The sequence below is a fragment of the Mirounga angustirostris genome, unplaced genomic scaffold (genome assembly GCF_029215605.1).
Source record: "Mirounga angustirostris isolate CCGP_5_RB_7025 unplaced genomic scaffold, mMirAng1.0.hap1 SCAF_5, whole genome shotgun sequence".
Taxonomy (NCBI): domain Eukaryota; kingdom Metazoa; phylum Chordata; class Mammalia; order Carnivora; family Phocidae; genus Mirounga; species Mirounga angustirostris.
In genome coordinates this window covers 24,580,592-24,597,742 of record NW_026991713.1, presented here as the reverse complement: position 1 = coordinate 24,597,742, position 17,151 = coordinate 24,580,592, and the positions used below count along the sequence as shown (strand labels likewise).

Here is a 17,151-nt window from a genome sequence, read left to right as displayed (position 1 = left end):
AGAGAGAACGAGAGAGAGAGAGCACATGAGAGGGGGGAGGGTCAGAGGGAGAAGCAGGCTCCTCGCCGAGCAGGGAGCCCGATGCGGGACTCGATCCAGGGACTCCAGGATCATGACCTGAGCCGAAGGCAGTCGCTTAACCGACTGAGCCACCCAGGCGCCCATATACAGATCTTTTTAAAAAGAGAAATTGGTTTAAAAAAATGATGGTGGCATGGGTTCACAGTTTCTTTCTTAAAACAGAGCCAGTTGGAATAACTGGAGTCACAGATGAGGCAAAGTCCGAAATGAACGAGGAAATTTCCTGATTTGATTCGTGGTGGGAATGTGACCTCTCCCCCTGAGTTCAAATGAGGCTTCTCTCTCAGAAGCAGCGAAGTGGGCATATGAGAAATGAAGCCTCTGCTGGAGGAACTGAGTGTGATGATTAAGGACCTGGACTTTGGAGCCAGATGCCCCCGGATAGGAGTCTCTGTCCACATTACTCCTGCGACCACGAGCATCTTATTTCACCTTTCGAAGTCATGACTTCCCCATGGAGTATTAAATTTAGATGTGTGTCAAACACTGAGCACAAGGCCTGGTACATAATAAATGCTCATCAAATGTTCTCATTAAAAAAGAAAAGCTCCTATTTAAAAGTAACAGATTTTTGGTGGGGGGGCAGGTTTCAGCCGTTTTCTTGAATTCCATGCAATCTCAGTATTTCTGGTCAGGGAGGACATACCTCACATTTCCTTTAGAATAGAGCTCTTTATTTGAGATTTATAAATTAATTTCAGTGTTTTACAAATCCTGTTGAAATTATATGTATTTTGCATGAGTTTACCTCCCCCACCTCTAGAGAATTTCAGATTCTCTAAAGAGTCTGGACCAAACAAGGGAAGAAGATACTACCCTGGGGATGTGATTGTGTGTGTGTGTGTGTGTGTGTGTGTCCTCTGTATGTAATTATATGCTTTAAGTTGACTCTATGAGATTGTGGGTATTTGGCTGTTTTGGACCCATAAGAACAATTTCATATAGTTCAACCTAATGGCGATAATTGTTAAGAAATAGGATTTGAAATAGTGTCATAGTGAAAGAAATTATAGTGAGGTGTGAGTATAGCTTCTTTTCATACATTATTTATCAAAAGCTCACGAGGTAAACTTTGTCAGGGAGCCTCGGACCACTGGTAATCCAACTGATCTAAAATAACTTCTGTGTATAGTACTATAAAATAGTCTTGATTTGCACTGGGGATTTATTGGTGGCTTTATCACATCTAATGAATCATTTTTCTAGCTCCATATGCTTTTGATCCAAATGGTTACTGTTGAAGGAGAATTTGCTTAGTATTTTTTTCCTCTGTTGAATTCATAGGGTTAATTATTCTGGGGAGGAAACAAAAGTCTCAGTGAGTTTTCTTGGGCAATAAGAATAGCAGTGTTCTTCCAGAAAGGAGAGTTTGGCCGTCATGTTGAGGGTTAAAACCGAGCTGACACACAAAGCAAAATGAAACCAGAGCTGCAATTACAAAGTGGGACAGATGTAGGAGGCCAGGTTTCCTGTGGCCCATTTTCCAGTTTCCTGCCTGCAACCTGCAGAAGAGGAAGCTGAATGTTACCAAGTATGAGAACTGAAGGGGGACGTGCTTCAGGCCAGAATTAAGATAGGCGCAAAAAACACAGGCAACAAAAAACAATTGGAAAGAAAGTGAACGTTTGGGTTTTAGTCCAAAAATGTCTGGGAAGGAACAACCCGTCTGTTTCAAGAAAAGATATTGTCAGTAAAGCTGTGCTTCCCTGGGAGACTCTGTGGAGGGGGACCTGGGGACAGGTCCAGGTTGTCGGAACCTCTGAGTTTTATAGTCCTACTCCTCTTTCAAGACGTGGTCTGCTCTTTAAGTACGGTGGGTTACCTGAAAAGATTTTTCCCTGCAGTGCCCAGGATTTCTAAATCTGTTTCCTGGGCATGTTGATATACGAGGGAAGTGGATGTGGTTAACCAAGTGGCTATAATGAACTACAGCCTCATTTGGGGAAGGCTGGGTGACCAGTTGGCTGCTTTGATCTAGCAGGCTTGTGTTCCTTTAACTGCCCAATAAAATTGTGTGTGATGTTTTCAAAGAAGAGATTAAATGGTTATGTGTACGTTTAAGACTGCAGAACGCACACACTCTGTGTGTGTGTGTGTGTCTACCTGACAAGCCACATGGGGAGAAGCAGGGCCCCTGCAGTCAGAAGACACTGGAAAAGTGGACAAGTCCATCTTTCTTCGGAGATAAAAAGAATAATAGAATTATTCTATGTGTGGGCTTATTAGCACATTGTAGAAGAGTCTCTGAAGTCCGATACTACAGTCCCCACCTTAAGGGTAAAGAAATTGAGATTCAAAGAAACTTAGATTCACTGCACACCTTTTTATAGAATGCCTGTTGTCTGCCAGGTGCCATGTTGGAATTGCTGGGTGGCACTCCAGTAAGGATGGCTAATACTAAGTAACTGCACTGGTGGGAGCCTTGTGGAAGGCTCCATGGAAGGCACAGATAAAAACAACAGTAAGCCTTGCTGAAGGCTCATAACAGGGCACTGTGCTGAGCTTTTCCCATACAGGCTCTCACTCACATGGACTTGCCTCTTGGAGGTACAGAGAAATAGGTGTGTGCTTCTGGGGCAACCAATTATTTATGAACCCTCTGGATTGATTACGGTTTTTTCTTTAAGCCCAGAAAGAATGAACTCTGTACCAGGAACATTAGGAAATTTGGGAATGTTGCCCAGTTAGGGAACACAGAGGTGCCTGGGTTAAGGCAGCATAGAGGGGAAAATAGGCCCTTTTCCATCTCAGTGCAGGTCTATCTGAAAATGGGGGATAAGATGGGGCAGGGTTGTCTAATAGTGGGGTGGGGTGGGAAATGGCATGAATATACAAATGTGGGAGGAAGTAGAATGGCTCAAACACGCTTTCCCAGCCAGAGTTAATGTAGCCATCCATTTACTTTTCCAAAGGAAATTCACCCATAGAGAAGTCACCGATGAACCGATGGAGTTGCTTCTAATTTACCCAGAGACAGCAGTTTCATGGGTCCCTTTTACAGTGCCGTCCCCCCGCCACCCCCCCACCCCCGTCTCTTTCCTCAGATGGAAGAGTTATTGTAAAACTGTACTTGCAGAGCATGGCCAACTTATTATAAACGGTAAATAAGTAGACTGAGCAATGGCTAATTTCCCTCTCCCTGTTTATCCTGCCCTTTAAACATGGACAGTCTGTAGGTATTCACAGAATGAATGAGAATACAAACATTTGTTAGTAAGTAGAAAGAGCTTTAAGAGACTTGAACTTGGCCTCACAGATTGGCTTTTCTTTTCTTTTTTTTTTTTTTTTTACATGTAGCAGTCGATAATTAAAATGTGTTTTGAAAATAAATTTAAGTAGGGGCACCTGAGTGACTCAGTCACTTAGGCATCTGCCTTCAGCTCAGGTCATGATCTGGGGGTCCTGGGATGGAGCCTGCTGAGCAGGGAGCCTGCTTACTCCCTCTCCCTCTGCCATTCCCCCTGCTTGTGCTCTCTCTGTCAAATAAATAAATAAAATCTTTTAAAAGAATAAATAAATTTAAGTAATCTTAATCCCAGCTCATAAAAATAATAAAGACTTCAAGTGTGGGCTGCATGGTTACAAACGCTGTCCTTACTTAATGCTTTAAAGGTATTCTGTGCTGAGTTACCGTCGATCTCAATACAAATTGTTGTTTTCCAATTCCTTGACTGAGGTACCTAAGGTTTGTTTCATATAATGAAACGGTTTTTGCCCTTTCTCTTGGACATTGATAATATAATGGTATACAAACACTTAGTAGGTGCTCCTCTGGACAGAGGAATGGAAATTAAGAGAATTTTGAATGTTGACAAAGTGTTAACATTCAGCTTCCTTTCTCTAACCATTCAAGTTTTTAGCAAGCAAAAAGACATACTTATGGAGCACCTGCGTTGTTTGCTTCTTACACAGGAGTTTTTCTCCTTTCCTTGAGCCCTCTAATTTCTGACTAAAATTGTTATTTTTACATTGGCCCATTTCTTTAGTTCCCACAATATGTAAGCTTTAGAAAATCAAGAATTCTGTCCCCTCAACTCCCACCTTAATGTAACTTTAAAACTGAAACCAGAAACATGCAAAGAGAAGTGTTAGGTTGCCATCAATAGAAAGAAGAACAAATAAGTTGGTATTTCGACTTCTAAGAATGGCAGCAAAAACCTCATTCTTTGCAGAGTCTGGGCAGCCCCGTCTCGCATCAAGTTGTCTGGCGCCACCTTGTGGCAGACAGGAAGAATGCCCACTTCCGAGAGGAGGAGAAGCAGCTTCTGGGAGGAAAGAGGCAGCGCGTGAAGAGAGGTTCCCCCAGGGGCCCGCCTAGGTTTTGTGGGGTTTGCAGCTTAAGCAGTTGGAAGAGACCGTCTTTGTACCACCCCCTCCAAATTAGAAATACAAAATTACCAGGACCCCTAGCAAAGAGCTGGTCCCTGAGCATTAATTTACCCTATTAGCTTTACTGTGTGTTGACCTTGGGGCGCGGGTTCCAGGTGCCCAGGCATTGCTGGAGGTGGTGGGTAGAACCGAGTCTTCTCTCAGCCCAGCAGCTGCTGGAGGCGTGAGGGACCCGGAGGGAGCACATAACCCTGCTCCTGGGTGACTTCTGTTCTTCAGGCTCAAGTGGGGGAGGTTGCCTCTGGGTAAATTGCAGGTGCATTTCCTTCCAGCCCCCCAGCCTAATGCTTGCTTAGCCTTTGCTGATGCTTTCAAGCCTGGTGTGGGGGACTTCTGCCTCTGTCCTCTCACCCCTTTAAAAGTTTACCCACCCTGTAGTTTGAAGGATGAGTGCTCTCACTCCCTTTCTCTAGATAGCCTTCTCCAAAGAGCCTAATCCTAATTCTCCTATGTTCCATGCAGTATTACAGAGCAGGTAAGGGCACACGCTGTGGCATGTGCTATCCTCAATTTTATGTATTCATTCACTCCTGAGACAAATGTTCGTTGGGTGTCTAGGGTGACCTGTCACTGATCTAAGCTGGGGATACGTCAGCAAGCAAAGCAAAGGTCCGTACTCACTGAGACAGCATTTGGAACCAGTACTTCTCAAGCCATCAGTGGAAAAGGACTAGTTTTTAAAATTTCTGAGACACTGTGGACTGATAATTTTGGGACACACAAGAAAAATAAAAAAACAAAGATATCAAAATAACAGCCCAATTTTTAATGATAGATTTTACAGGCATGAAATGACATTTCAACAAATGCAATTAGAATAAGTGTAATGAGAAAAATTGCAAAAAACTACATAGTCGTTGAAAGTGCATGCAAAGGCAATTAATATAGAAGATCATTATTAGTACCGGAAACTTTTTGCCATGTAGTAATTTTAACCAAACAAAAAGTTTGCAAGTGAGCTAGAGATTTGAACAAACACACTTTGAACAAACACCCTATTTGTCAACACTGAACTTTTCACGGAGAAAGTTTGCTTCTTGCCGACTAATGAATTTAATCTAGTTTGGGTACAATAATGCTACCTGCAGGAGATGATATATCTAAACTACTTTTGTGTTTTGTTTCAATTACACTGGAGAGAAGCCAGTCTCACTGAGGAATGTTGACAGCACTAGAAAAGAGATTTTAAAACCCCATTTCCACAAACTCAGGATATTAATTTTTTTAACATTCACCTAAAAGCAAGTATTGCTGCTTTTAAAGGAACTCCTTGGTTGGTTGCCAGCTCCCACAATTTTTCCTATAAAGTTATAGTTGTATTTAAATCTTTTAATGAAATCAGTGAAGTCTAGATTTTTGTATACTTTTGGGTTACAGTTGAAAAACCTTGAATATCACACATTTTAGCATGGTCCCACTTCATGATTCTGACTAGTGCATCGCTTGTGCTAGTAAGATGAACCTACATTGATCACATACGTGGATGTAGTGATAATGACAAATTGCAGAAGTCTCTATACTCTTATTCTCGATTTCTCTACTCCTCTTATCATGGGCCGGTGACCAGCAGTTAGCACGGGTGTGTTGGCCACACACTGAGTAGACTGTTCTAGGGGGCCCCTGCTCTTCCACGGCTGGTCCTCCATTTTCTCATCTACAAAGTGGGAACGGTAAATGTATTTAACTCCTAGAGGTGTTGTACGAATTAAATGAGATAATACAGGGAAAGGGCTTGATGGAGGGCGAGGGCTTAATAAAAGTACCCAGTGGGTACAGAGAAGGCAAAGATAAGGCTCTTAGGATTAGAAAAGACAGATGAGTGAATGAATGAATGAATGAATGAACGACTGTGTGAGGCAGACTGTGAGAAATGCTGAAAAGCTTCCTGGCATGAGTGTGTTTGCACCTGTGTGTACGTGTACGTTGCTTTCACATGGGAGGCGCTGGGTGGCCTTTCGGTCCCCTTGGCCCATGGTGCCTATTGTTTGAGCCCCGGTTGGCGGTTAACCAGTGCCGGTCTTTCCCAGCCCTGGGGAGGGAGCAGCTCTCTCTTCCTTTGTGCGGGGTGTTCATTAGACCCCCAGGGGCCAGAGAAAGTGTGCCGGAGGTGAGTTAGTGGGACCGGGGCCTGGGGGCTAGTGCCCTTGACTTGAGGGACAGCTGTGCAGAGGCTGAAGCTGGGCCAGAGCCACGTGGCCCCGCGGCGCTCCAGGAGGCAGAGGAGGGCACCAGGGCTAGTGAGCGGGATCGCTGGGGCTAGCATCCTTCTCTGTGCCGCTCCATCCAGATTCAAGGATGAATCGAGGATATAGTATTTGTAGTCTTCAAAAGCAAAAGGGTTGAAGACACAGAATGGGGGTGGGAAGTAACGCTCAGTCCGCCTAGGTGTCTCTTCCCGTTGCCAGAAGACAGGCCCTTTACTCGTGGCCAGTTCTGCCCCTCTCCTCTCTGCACCTGTTGCCCTGACCGGCCTGGGGAATGTTTCCGTGTGGGCTCCAGCACCAGCAGTCATAAGCATGTTGTCACAGATGTCCCTTGGGATGTCACTTTAGAACACTTCTCTTTTTCTGACCCAATAGCTCTCATCTGCGTGCCTTCCGGCCCTCCCCCCTCCAGGAGCATGAGAAGTGGGGTGGAATTAGCCCCAAGGGAGGTGTGGGCACCCAAGGGCTCAGAGCAGCTGGGAGGCCTCAGGCTCAGCATTTTGAACCAATGTTTCTTAAGCAGGAGTCAGCAAGTATGTGCCCAGGGATCCAAGTTTTCTCAGAATTAAAAAATTTTTGTCCTTTCATTTTTGATGATAGTCTGAAAAACCAAATATAAGCATATTTCAAGTCACTTCATAAGCAGTCACCAAAGAGCTGAAGATTCTCTTTGGATTCCAGTGACTTCATTGGGGTCATTGCCTAATGAACAAAAAACCAAGGTGTTACAATATATAAATGAAGCCTTTGAGCTAGGTGAAAGCCAAATGACCTCACAACATGCTCTATGAAGAGGTTTCCTTGTTGCCTAAAAAATAATAGTAAACATTTCAATAACACCAGGTAGCAGGTGTAGTTCAAGTGCATTATGAGTAATTTGAGTGATCCTTACAATAGCCTTGTAAGAGAGATACTTTTATTATAACAGAAAGGTTAAGGAACTTGGGCAACGTCCCAGAGCCAGGCAGGACTAGTACTTGAATTGGAACCCAGAGGGCCGGGCTCCGGAGTCAGCTCTTACCTGCTCTGTAACCTTCCGAACAGACAAAGTGGCTCACTCTCTCACTGCTGCGGGTTGTAGGGAATAATTGTGCTTCAGTGAAAAACTGTGCACTCTCTGGGTGATGTGGTTCTGATTTTCTGGGAAGCTAATTTACAACTCTGTTAATTATAGATAAGTGACAGCAAAGTAGCTATTGTCTATAGACATGCAAATTCTGTTCTCTCTCTCAGGGCTCAGTTGACTTCTCTCCCACCCTCAGGTTTGCCCCATGTGTGCATTCATTTCAGTGTTTTTGATCTACAAATGCTTCTATTGTTCAGATATTTTTTAACTTGTTATAAGGTCTGCCTAGTTCCTTCCTTGATTAGTGAGTAGAATAAAATCTTTACCATGTCTGCATTTTTATGTCTGTATGAGAGCAATGATTTTACCCATTTTGAAATTTTTTTTTTTTAAAGATTTATTGACTGTGAAAGAGCACATGCAGGGGGAGGGGCAGAGGGGGAGGGAGAAGCAGACTCCCTGCTGAGCAGGGAGCCCAATGAGGGACTCAGACTGGATCCCAGCGCCCTGGGATCATGACCTGAGCCGAAGGCAGCCGCTTAACCGACTGAGCCACCTAGGTGCCCCAAAAATTGTTTTAACAAAGGAATTTCTCAACCCATAGCTTCTCAGTGAGGTGCTCCGTGATCTTCTGCTCACACCCCGCCCCCCCCCCAGGCTCCCACCCCCTTAACCTGCTCTGGCTGTGTTTTTCCATCGCGCTGTTCTTCCGACAGTTAATATTCCTATGTTTGTTGTTGTTTATGGCCTGTCTTCTGCTGGAATGTGAGCTCCATGAGGACAGAGGTCTTCATCTCTTCTGTTCACTGATATCTCCCAAATTCCCAGATGGTGTCTTGGCATAACATGGACACTCAAAAAAAAAAAAATTGAAAGAAGTGAGGAGAGAATTGAACCTTTACAGGGTATGGTGGTATAAACACATCTTACTCAAAAGGGCTACATTGGCTCAGTCATTGCCATAACCTTTCCGTGACTGTGAGACATCTTTCAACAAACACATCATCTATCATATGTGAAATTACTCAGTAATTTGAATGGGACACAGGAGGCACCTAATTTGTAAACCTCATTTTATCATTATATAAGAATCATAAACCTTGAGGAGCTTATATCCAGTCTTGTTTATATCGAAGGGAGAATATAATAAAAATTTTAATGAAAATAATTTGTCAACATGGTGAACCTATTTTTTCCCTCACTTCCTTTAAAAGGAAGTATGCATATTATTCAAATTGGACAAACTGTTTTAAATATCTAACGAAACTCCAGTGTGGCAAGATCTGGGCTGTAAATTACAAAGGGAGAGGAGAGCAGGGGACAACCAGCTGGTGGCTTTTTTCTCTGGAGTGGCCTGGAGGTGGGTCTGGCCAGGGTGTGACTGCCGTCTTTGAGGGGGAGCCCGCGGAAGGCACAGTGTCTAATGCTGAGGGGCACCTCTTCTTGTAAGAGCAGAAGCGGGCTGATCCTCCTAAATCTCAAAGTGCAGGGTTTGATTTTTGCATAAAGAATGGCGTGACAAGACCAGAGCAAACTGTATACATTCAAAATAAGGTCTGGGCAGGGGAAGGGGAAAGAGAAGCATTTTCTTAATAGCAAAAAATTGATTTGGGGAATATTTTTAAAAGGTTTGTAGCAATTTCTTTCGTGTGTTCTGTATATTTTAAGCAGGGGATTGTGGGGATGCGGCTACAGGAGGTTAGGCTGATGAAATACTTTAACTTAGAGCAGGTCTCCGTTGGCGTAATAATGTATCAAACATCAGTTTCAAGTATGAACACTTTCTTGGACTTTTTGCTTAATAAGCACAGTATGCAGTCTGAATCACCCGCGTTCCTAATGATGGCAGCCAGATAAATTGGACTTTATTGTACCTGCATGTTAAGACCTAGCACTTCATTAAAGATTCTAGGCGTCAAAGAATTAAAAAAGAATTAATTTCAAAGCTTTTTTTCTGGTGATAGAAACACTCATTTGGATGAATTTGCGAATACGTTGGTCATTGTTGGAAGGGCATGCTTCCCAGTTGTGACGTTAGAATCTTTTCCAGTGTCCCAGAGGGGGCAGAATTTGGTGGAGGCAGAGAGGTGATAGAATGTGAAGCGTAATTGTATGTGGAAACAACTGTGTAAATGATGATTAAATGTATTTAATCATAATTAAAATAAATTAAGATTGGAACTAAAAGCAGCACGACGAGTGCCCTCGAATGGAGAGAACCATCACGGTGATGTCAGCTGGGGCCTCTGTCCCCCATTGCCCACATATGCTCTTGCATTTTAATCACCCGGATGGCTCTGGCCAGAGGTGGTGGGAGGGCCCGGAGTCACGTTGGCCCCCACTGTATCCCAGAATTACCTCTGCGAGTGTAGAAGGGGTGAGCTGTTCGAAGGTGTGATTATAAACTCACAGGGACAGGTTTCTGGGACTTGTGTCTGAGTAGCGTGTGGCTGGGATATCCAACAATAAAGACGTGCGTGCTCTACAGTCATCGAAGCTGGAAGACCGGTGAGGGCACAGGACTGGCCAGCAGAGCTGGACAATGGGAGGATGAGGCCCCCAGCCCCGGCTTGCTGTGCTTCAGGCAGGAGGGGCTCGATGCCGAGGTCTCCTCCTCAGAGTGGTGGCAGTCACGCTTCTAAGGAATCCTCCCGTCCTCGGCGGTAGCCTGACTGTGACACCTCGGTGTGGGCGAGGTGAGGGGGAAGGGAGGGAAGGTCCCAAGGCCCCCCCAGCTGGGGGCTCAGCGCCGCCCCGCTGGTCTCTAAGCGCTTGTCAGAGGAAGCTCTGTGATGCCTAGTTCACAGCTCCGTTCCTTCCCTTGGCCCAGTTCCTCTATTCCAGAAATCCAGGGGGCCCCTGACGGCCCCACCCCCAGCACTTGTTCCTCTACTCTTTTTCATCTCCCTTGTCTTTCCTTCCTTCTTCTACCTTTCTCTAAGGCCATGGCCAGAGCACCGGCGGTTGTCCCTTGGCCGGCTGGTGGCCCTCGCAGTAAGGATCTGGTCAGCCAACCCGCCCCCCCCCCCCCCCCACATCAGGCAGCATGTTTTTTCATGTCTAGACGCGCCTCGTGATTGTGCATGCAAGCCCTACAGTGCAAAGATAATGGCCCTCAAACAAAGAGAATTTTTTAAAGCAAAGACATTGGACGTTGTCATAGGCAACTTTAGCTGCCATGGTACCACGTAACCGGCCGGCCCAGGCGTCCTCGGTGGACCGCGGCATTCGTGTTTCTTGCAGTGAGCCTCGGCGATGCTGCCTTAGCCTGCGGGTCGTGGGCCCGGGCTCCAGGCTTTGGGTTGAGCTCCCGCCGGTTCCACGCATCTCAGTCTGGGTCAGTGGCCCCACAGCAGTGATGGGAGCACGAGAGGAAAAGTGCAAACACGTGGAGCCCCTCAGATCTTGGCTCAGAAGCAGCATGGTGATCCCTTCTAGTGAACGTTGCGTTGGCCAAATGGAATCGTATGGTCAAGCCCAGATTTCAGTGGGGTGGGAAGAAAGCACTCCATTCTCGTGCACTGCTGTACGGTCACTTGGATGGGAGATGGAGGGAAAGCTCGAGAACATTTCGTCCTCCTAAGTTACGCCCAGAGAACACGGTTCCCATACCTGGGGTGGGAGTGCCATGAACAGGGATCCAGGCAGTGTGAGAAGCTCCAAGGAGTCTTGGTTGGTAGAAGCAGTAAGTGTAAAAACATTCAAATACACGAATAGGTTTCTGTCGTCCCATCTGGAACATGCTGGTTTGAGTCCGTTAGCGGGCAGGTGGCTGAGCGCCTTCCTCCTTGGTGCATGAGCCAGAGGTGCAGCCCTCCCTTCCCTCCAGACCTCCAGACCCACGGGCAGCCTTCTGCCCTTTGGAGCGGGTTCCTCTGAGCATCTGCTTAAAGTTTCAAAGATATTTTAAAGCTTACTGTCTGAAGCCTTTGGCCAAAAGAACACCCCCCAAAATTCGAGACGACTGTTAGCAAGTCTTAGTGCCAGTGATGAGAAGCAAGCTTGTGGCTCATCCACACGTAATCGGAAGGTTGGTTCATGTTAGGAACCGAGGCCAGTGAGCTGCCACACATCATAGCAGCTTTGCTTACAAGACCTATGAGATGCAGGGCGGTTTGGATCTGACGGTGACAGGATTTACTGTCTCACAGACCCAGTGGCCATCGTGGTGAAGACTGATTTCTGTAAAGACTGTCTCGTTTAAAGAGCCATAAATAAAATGCCTTATGGGGTTTTGGAGAACATTCCTAATCTGCTTTCCTTTAACTGAAGAGCCCATGGTTGCTTAGAGAAAAAATAAAACGTGTTCTTTTGGCTAAACATGTGAAAAGGAAGAAGGAAGTGAGTACTTATTGGATGGCGAGGCGCTTTCACATCCATCCCCATGCAGGAGAAAAGTAACTTGTCAGTCTGAAAGCTGCCGCTTTGAGAAGAATGCATGGGGGGGCCTTGTGGAATTAACACAAATATTGGCCCAAAGCGGTCCTTGAAGGAAGTTATCCTGGCCACCAGGTCTCCTGGACTCACACACCTTGCTCGGTGCCCCTCAGCTTCGGCGTCTCCTTGTTGCTCTCATTGGGGGGTGAGCCCTAGTTCTCTCCGGCTTGGTCCCCACTCCCAGCTTGCCTTTGAAGCTTTCTCCAGCCAGAACCCAATTTTCTACCCTCTGGTCGTCCCTGGCGTCCTCAACCCAGCACCCCTCAGCTCACTCCCATCCTGCCCAGATTAAGAGCCAAGGGCACTTGATGTGTCCAACCATGACAGGTGACCTGAGGTGCAGCTTTCGAGGCCAGACCAACCACCTCTTCTTTCCTCCTGTAACGAATGTGGTTTGTTTTTTTTTTTGTCTTCGTTGAGAGGACTTATTTTTATTGTTTAGATTTTATTTGAAATTTTAATTAGCGTGAGTTAACATGCGGTGTTAGATTAGTTTCCGGTGTACAATATAGTGATTCAACAACTGCAGACACACTCAGTGCTTATCATGATGAGTGCCCTCCTTAATCCCTGTCGCCTACTGATTTAATGACTGTGGATAAACCACGTGCATTAGTTGTACTAGCAGAATCAGTACCCATTGCCATGAAAGTCCTTAAATGTCTGAAGATAAGGAACTGCCTCGGGGAGTGGGGAAAAATTTCTTCAAGAAGGCTCCCTTAGAACTGGGTCTTCACAGGTAAGTAGGAGTTTACCAGGCTCCAAGGCTGGGGAACAGCATTTTAGACAGAAGGAAGAGCACTTACAAAGTCCACACCAGAGTCAAAGGAAAAGAGAGTATTTTCTAATCCTCTCATAGCAGGGAAAAAATGGTTTTCCCATTGGAGCAGGTGTGGCCGTGGGTTTGATCTGCCGCGTGACAAATGTCTGGGGAAGCTAAGGGCTCTTCACGTGGCAGTGGTGATCCTTCAGTTCACAAACCTTTGTCTGCTGGGCCCCTGCGACACGTGGGCACTGTGCTCGGTTTCGAAGTCCTGGGGAGACACCAGCAACCTGACAAAGACCCTTCCCTGAGCAGCAGGGCAAGTAGTTAGGCTGACTGATGGAGCCCAGCCCCGTCCCTAAACGCACTCATCATGGGGTCCGGATTTCACAGCAAATCACGGACGCAGAGACTGACCAACAAAGGACTTGAGAGTCTGAGCGGGGACAGACTCTAGTGTTAAGAGGGGACTCGCTGGAATGGGGACTCATCGTGCAAGTGGGCAGTTCATTAATCCCTCTTTCACATACCTTAGATGCCACCCCGCGGCCGGAGGGGACATGTGTCGTGACTACAGGGATCACGGGGCTTCCCTGTATTTCTGAATCGTGGCTGTTTACAAAAATGCGTCCAGAAGGCACCTGAGTCCGAGTGGCCTGTGGGGTCGAAGCGCAAGTGGCATTTTGTTGGGTTCCCGGGGGGAGGGAGGGCAGCAGCTGAGGCGTGCGTCCCGAGGCCCCCCCCCCCCATCCTGGGTGGGCACCTGTGCTGACAGCTCTGACCTGGCCCCCTTCCCCCCAGGTATGGAGAGTGCAATCACACTGTGGCAGTTCCTGTTGCAGCTGCTGCTGGACCAGAAACATGAGCATCTGATCTGCTGGACCTCCAACGATGGTGAATTCAAGCTCCTCAAAGCAGAAGAAGTGGCCAAACTGTGGGGCCTCCGGAAGAACAAAACGAACATGAACTACGACAAGCTGAGCAGAGCCCTTCGATACTATTATGACAAGGTAAACCCTCGACCTTCCGGGAGACGGTCTCGGGTGGGTGGCGCGCCACCTGCATATTTCCCTGGTGAAAGCAGATAATCGTGGACCGTGAAGCAAATTAGAAACATCAAATGGAGGCAGTTGATGCAGGGTTTTCTGGTAGAGGAGAAAGCTGTGCCATAGGGATTTTTTTTTTCTTCTAGAAGCCCTTTGGGTATTCCTGTGGGTCGAATTTTGTTCCCTCCACATTTTCCCTTATGGTTGTGGCAAACCTTTGCCAACAACAGAAATTAGTCGTAGAGGTTCTCCGGCCTCCCTCATGGTTAGTTGCTTGAGTGACAGAACAAATGTGAAGATCTAGAAAGTCTGTGTATCCCGTCTGGTTTGTAGTTCACTCAGACGGGTCTTTCCTGGGAATTTGGTAGCCTGGGCAAGTTATTTAACAGCTCAGGGCCTTGGTGTCCTCCTTTATATGAGGGGGATCATAATAGTACCATCTCGGGATTGTTATGAAGATAAACATGTTCAGTGCTTAGAACAATGCTTGCTACCACCCCAGGGTTTTCACCTTCGTGGGAAATTTCTCTAATTAAAAGAAAAGCCATTTTCCTTTTTAAGTCACAGAGAGGAGTCGGAGTGCTTTGTTAAGTGGTAACACAGCCCAGTTGCCAAGCAAGGACAGTTGGGGTGAGTTTTAATGCATTTCTGAAAAAGCAGTTAATGTGCCTGCTAGGGCAAAATTATTGCTATTTAGAGGTAATCATTTCAGGCCTGTAATTTTGGCCATCTCTGCGTGGATCTGTTGTTGCTGTGTATTTAGCTTCATAGACGTAAAGACTTAGAGTCCTAATAAGGGTAAGCTTTTGTTCTGGTTTTGCCGTTCATATTGAAAGATGAATTAAAAGCTGATTTAAATATTAGTTCCTGATCTATATTTAGTGCCTGCCTTTTGCCAACCTCTTTGGAATTCAAGACAGAAGGATTACACATTTCAGGAAGTGGAGACATCATTAATTATAAAGTGTTCCTTTATATGATCATAATTACATATGATTATGTCATTGAAATGTTAAAGGTGCTTTCCTTTAATGTAGCGATTAATTAGTCCTGGCTTAATGCAGAGTCCTATGAAGAAGTAAAAGCACTTCTTGCAAATTGCACCGTCTGAAAGACTTGCAGATGGTTTATTGTTTTGCGTTTTCCCCCAGGTTCTGAGTTACACAATGGGAATGGGGGGGGCGGGGCTCTGAAGGGAAACAGTCATCTTGCCTGTTGGCAGGGTGCCTAAAAGCCTGGCTTTGAGACTAAAGAAATGTCATTGTTTTAAATCAAGGCGTCAAAGATAAGGGGCCCTGCCTCAGTATCTGTGACTCGGTTCTACCTCTCCTTGTGACCCTGCGCACTGGGGCTAAGGATGGTGCAACCTCAGTGGGAAGGGAGACCGTGGGCTGGAAATGAGTCCTCAAAAGACCCATAGAGCCATCGCTATGCAGACTACACCCGATCTCCCTTGGGCAGACTTTCTGGATTTCTGGGGACAGCAGTTTCGGGGCCTTCAGTCACCCGGCGTGCTTTGGTACCTTCTGTGTGTAAGGCTCCGTGCTGCGGGGCGCTTCCCGCTCTTTGTCCCATTTAAACACACAGCCCGGAGCTGGGCCCACTGCCTCTCCTTTTACACGCGAACACCGGACAGCCGAGGGCTTCCAGGAGAAACCTGCCCAGGCTCCCGCAGCCAGGAGCCATAGCATCAGATCTGACCCGGGCGTGTCGGCCTGCATTCCTGGCCACAAGGCACACGCCCTACCTTCTGGGCCATTCGTTTTCTTTGCCTCCTGAACACCTGAGTTGCAGGTAGGCAGTCGGGTGGCACAAAGGTGATTTTCGTTTATTAGCAGCCCTGCTGTGCACTGCGAGTCCGGTTGAGCCCAGGGCCCCAGTGGCCGCTGTGGCCTCCTCACCCCCTTGTCCCTTTCCTCTCCCACCGGCGCTGAGCCTGAGGTTTGGCCGCGTGACCTTTGAGCAGCCCGCTGGTGAGAACGGTGAGGGCGGGAGCAGCTCTTGTGCAGCGTGTCACGCAGGCGTGGCCACCAAGGGAAGACGCTTTCCGTCCTTCCTTCCGCGAACACGGTACCCATGTGTGTACCCGGTGTACTCACATGTACACAATACACATGCACGGGCACTGTGTGTGCACGCACTACATGTATGTATACACCACACGTGTGTGCCGTGTACGCATGTACGCACACGATGTCCACGTGCATGCATGCAGCATACGTGCTCACATACACAGGACAGGCGTGTGCACAACACACATGCGTAGCCCATATGTGCGTGCGCATGCTCATGTGCGTATGTGCGCGCAGTGCGTGAGTGCGTGTAACATACATGCGTGCGCGCGCAGTCCACATATGTACACGATACACGTGTGCACACGGGCATTTGAGTCTTTCTCATGAAGTGCTCTCAAGTGATGAGTAAGTGGGATCGTTAGACTCCTGATACTGTTTAAAATACAAAGGGAGGAAAGGAGAAAGGGCAGAGGATAACGGAGAAGAGAGGAAGGGGGAAAGGAGGGGGGAGAAGGGGGAGAAATGGCCAAGGTTACAAAGATTATAGGTGATCTTACATTTCATGATGAACATTTTCTAAAAAGATTTTATTTACTTATTTTAGAGAGAGAGAGAGAGCCCGCATGCGAGCAGGGGAAGGGGCAGAGGGAGAGGGAGAGAGAGAATCTCAAGCAGACTCCGTGCTGAGCACGGAGCCAATGGGGGGCTCGATCCCACGAGCCTGAGGTCGTGGCCTGAGCCGAAATCAAGAGTCGGACGCTTAACCGACTGAGCCCCCCAGGCGCCCCCATGATCAACACATCTTTCAACTTTGCCAGTGTTACTCTGTGACTACGTATATACGTGGAGCCATAAGAAATTGCCAACATATGACCATTTTTGACCCACAGAAATGGCAGTCTCACATGGTTTGGTTTCTAACCCGAGAGGCAGAATGGAGGAGGGTCTGTGAAGGGAAGTCCTGGCCGCACGTTCCTCCGTGTGCCCCATCCTGCTCCGCAGGCACTCCTCACGGTTCCCTGGTCTCAGCGTGACCCTCTCTGCCTCTCAACATCCTCCTCAGTCCCCTCCTCCATCCTCCAGGCCTGTCCATCTGTCCATCCCCCCCATCTCCCAAAGGACACTGATCCAGAGCCTGCTCTGCATGTGG

At 47.1% G+C, this 17,151-nt stretch overlaps 1 protein-coding gene across 3 annotated transcripts in view; it reads left to right on the top strand.

Annotated features, from left to right (window-relative positions):
* The window catches only part of ELK3 (ETS transcription factor ELK3), a 68,153-nt gene that overhangs the window by 14,414 nt on the left and 36,588 nt on the right, over window positions 1-17,151 (top strand). For all 3 annotated transcript variants that reach the window (XM_045872811.3, XM_045872812.3, XM_045872808.3), the window contains exon 2: window positions 13,742-13,950. In XM_045872811.3, coding sequence (XP_045728767.1) covers window positions 13,744-13,950 — 207 coding nt within the window. In that variant the 5' untranslated portion in view covers window positions 13,742-13,743. The remainder of the gene's footprint in view (window positions 1-13,741; window positions 13,951-17,151) is intronic.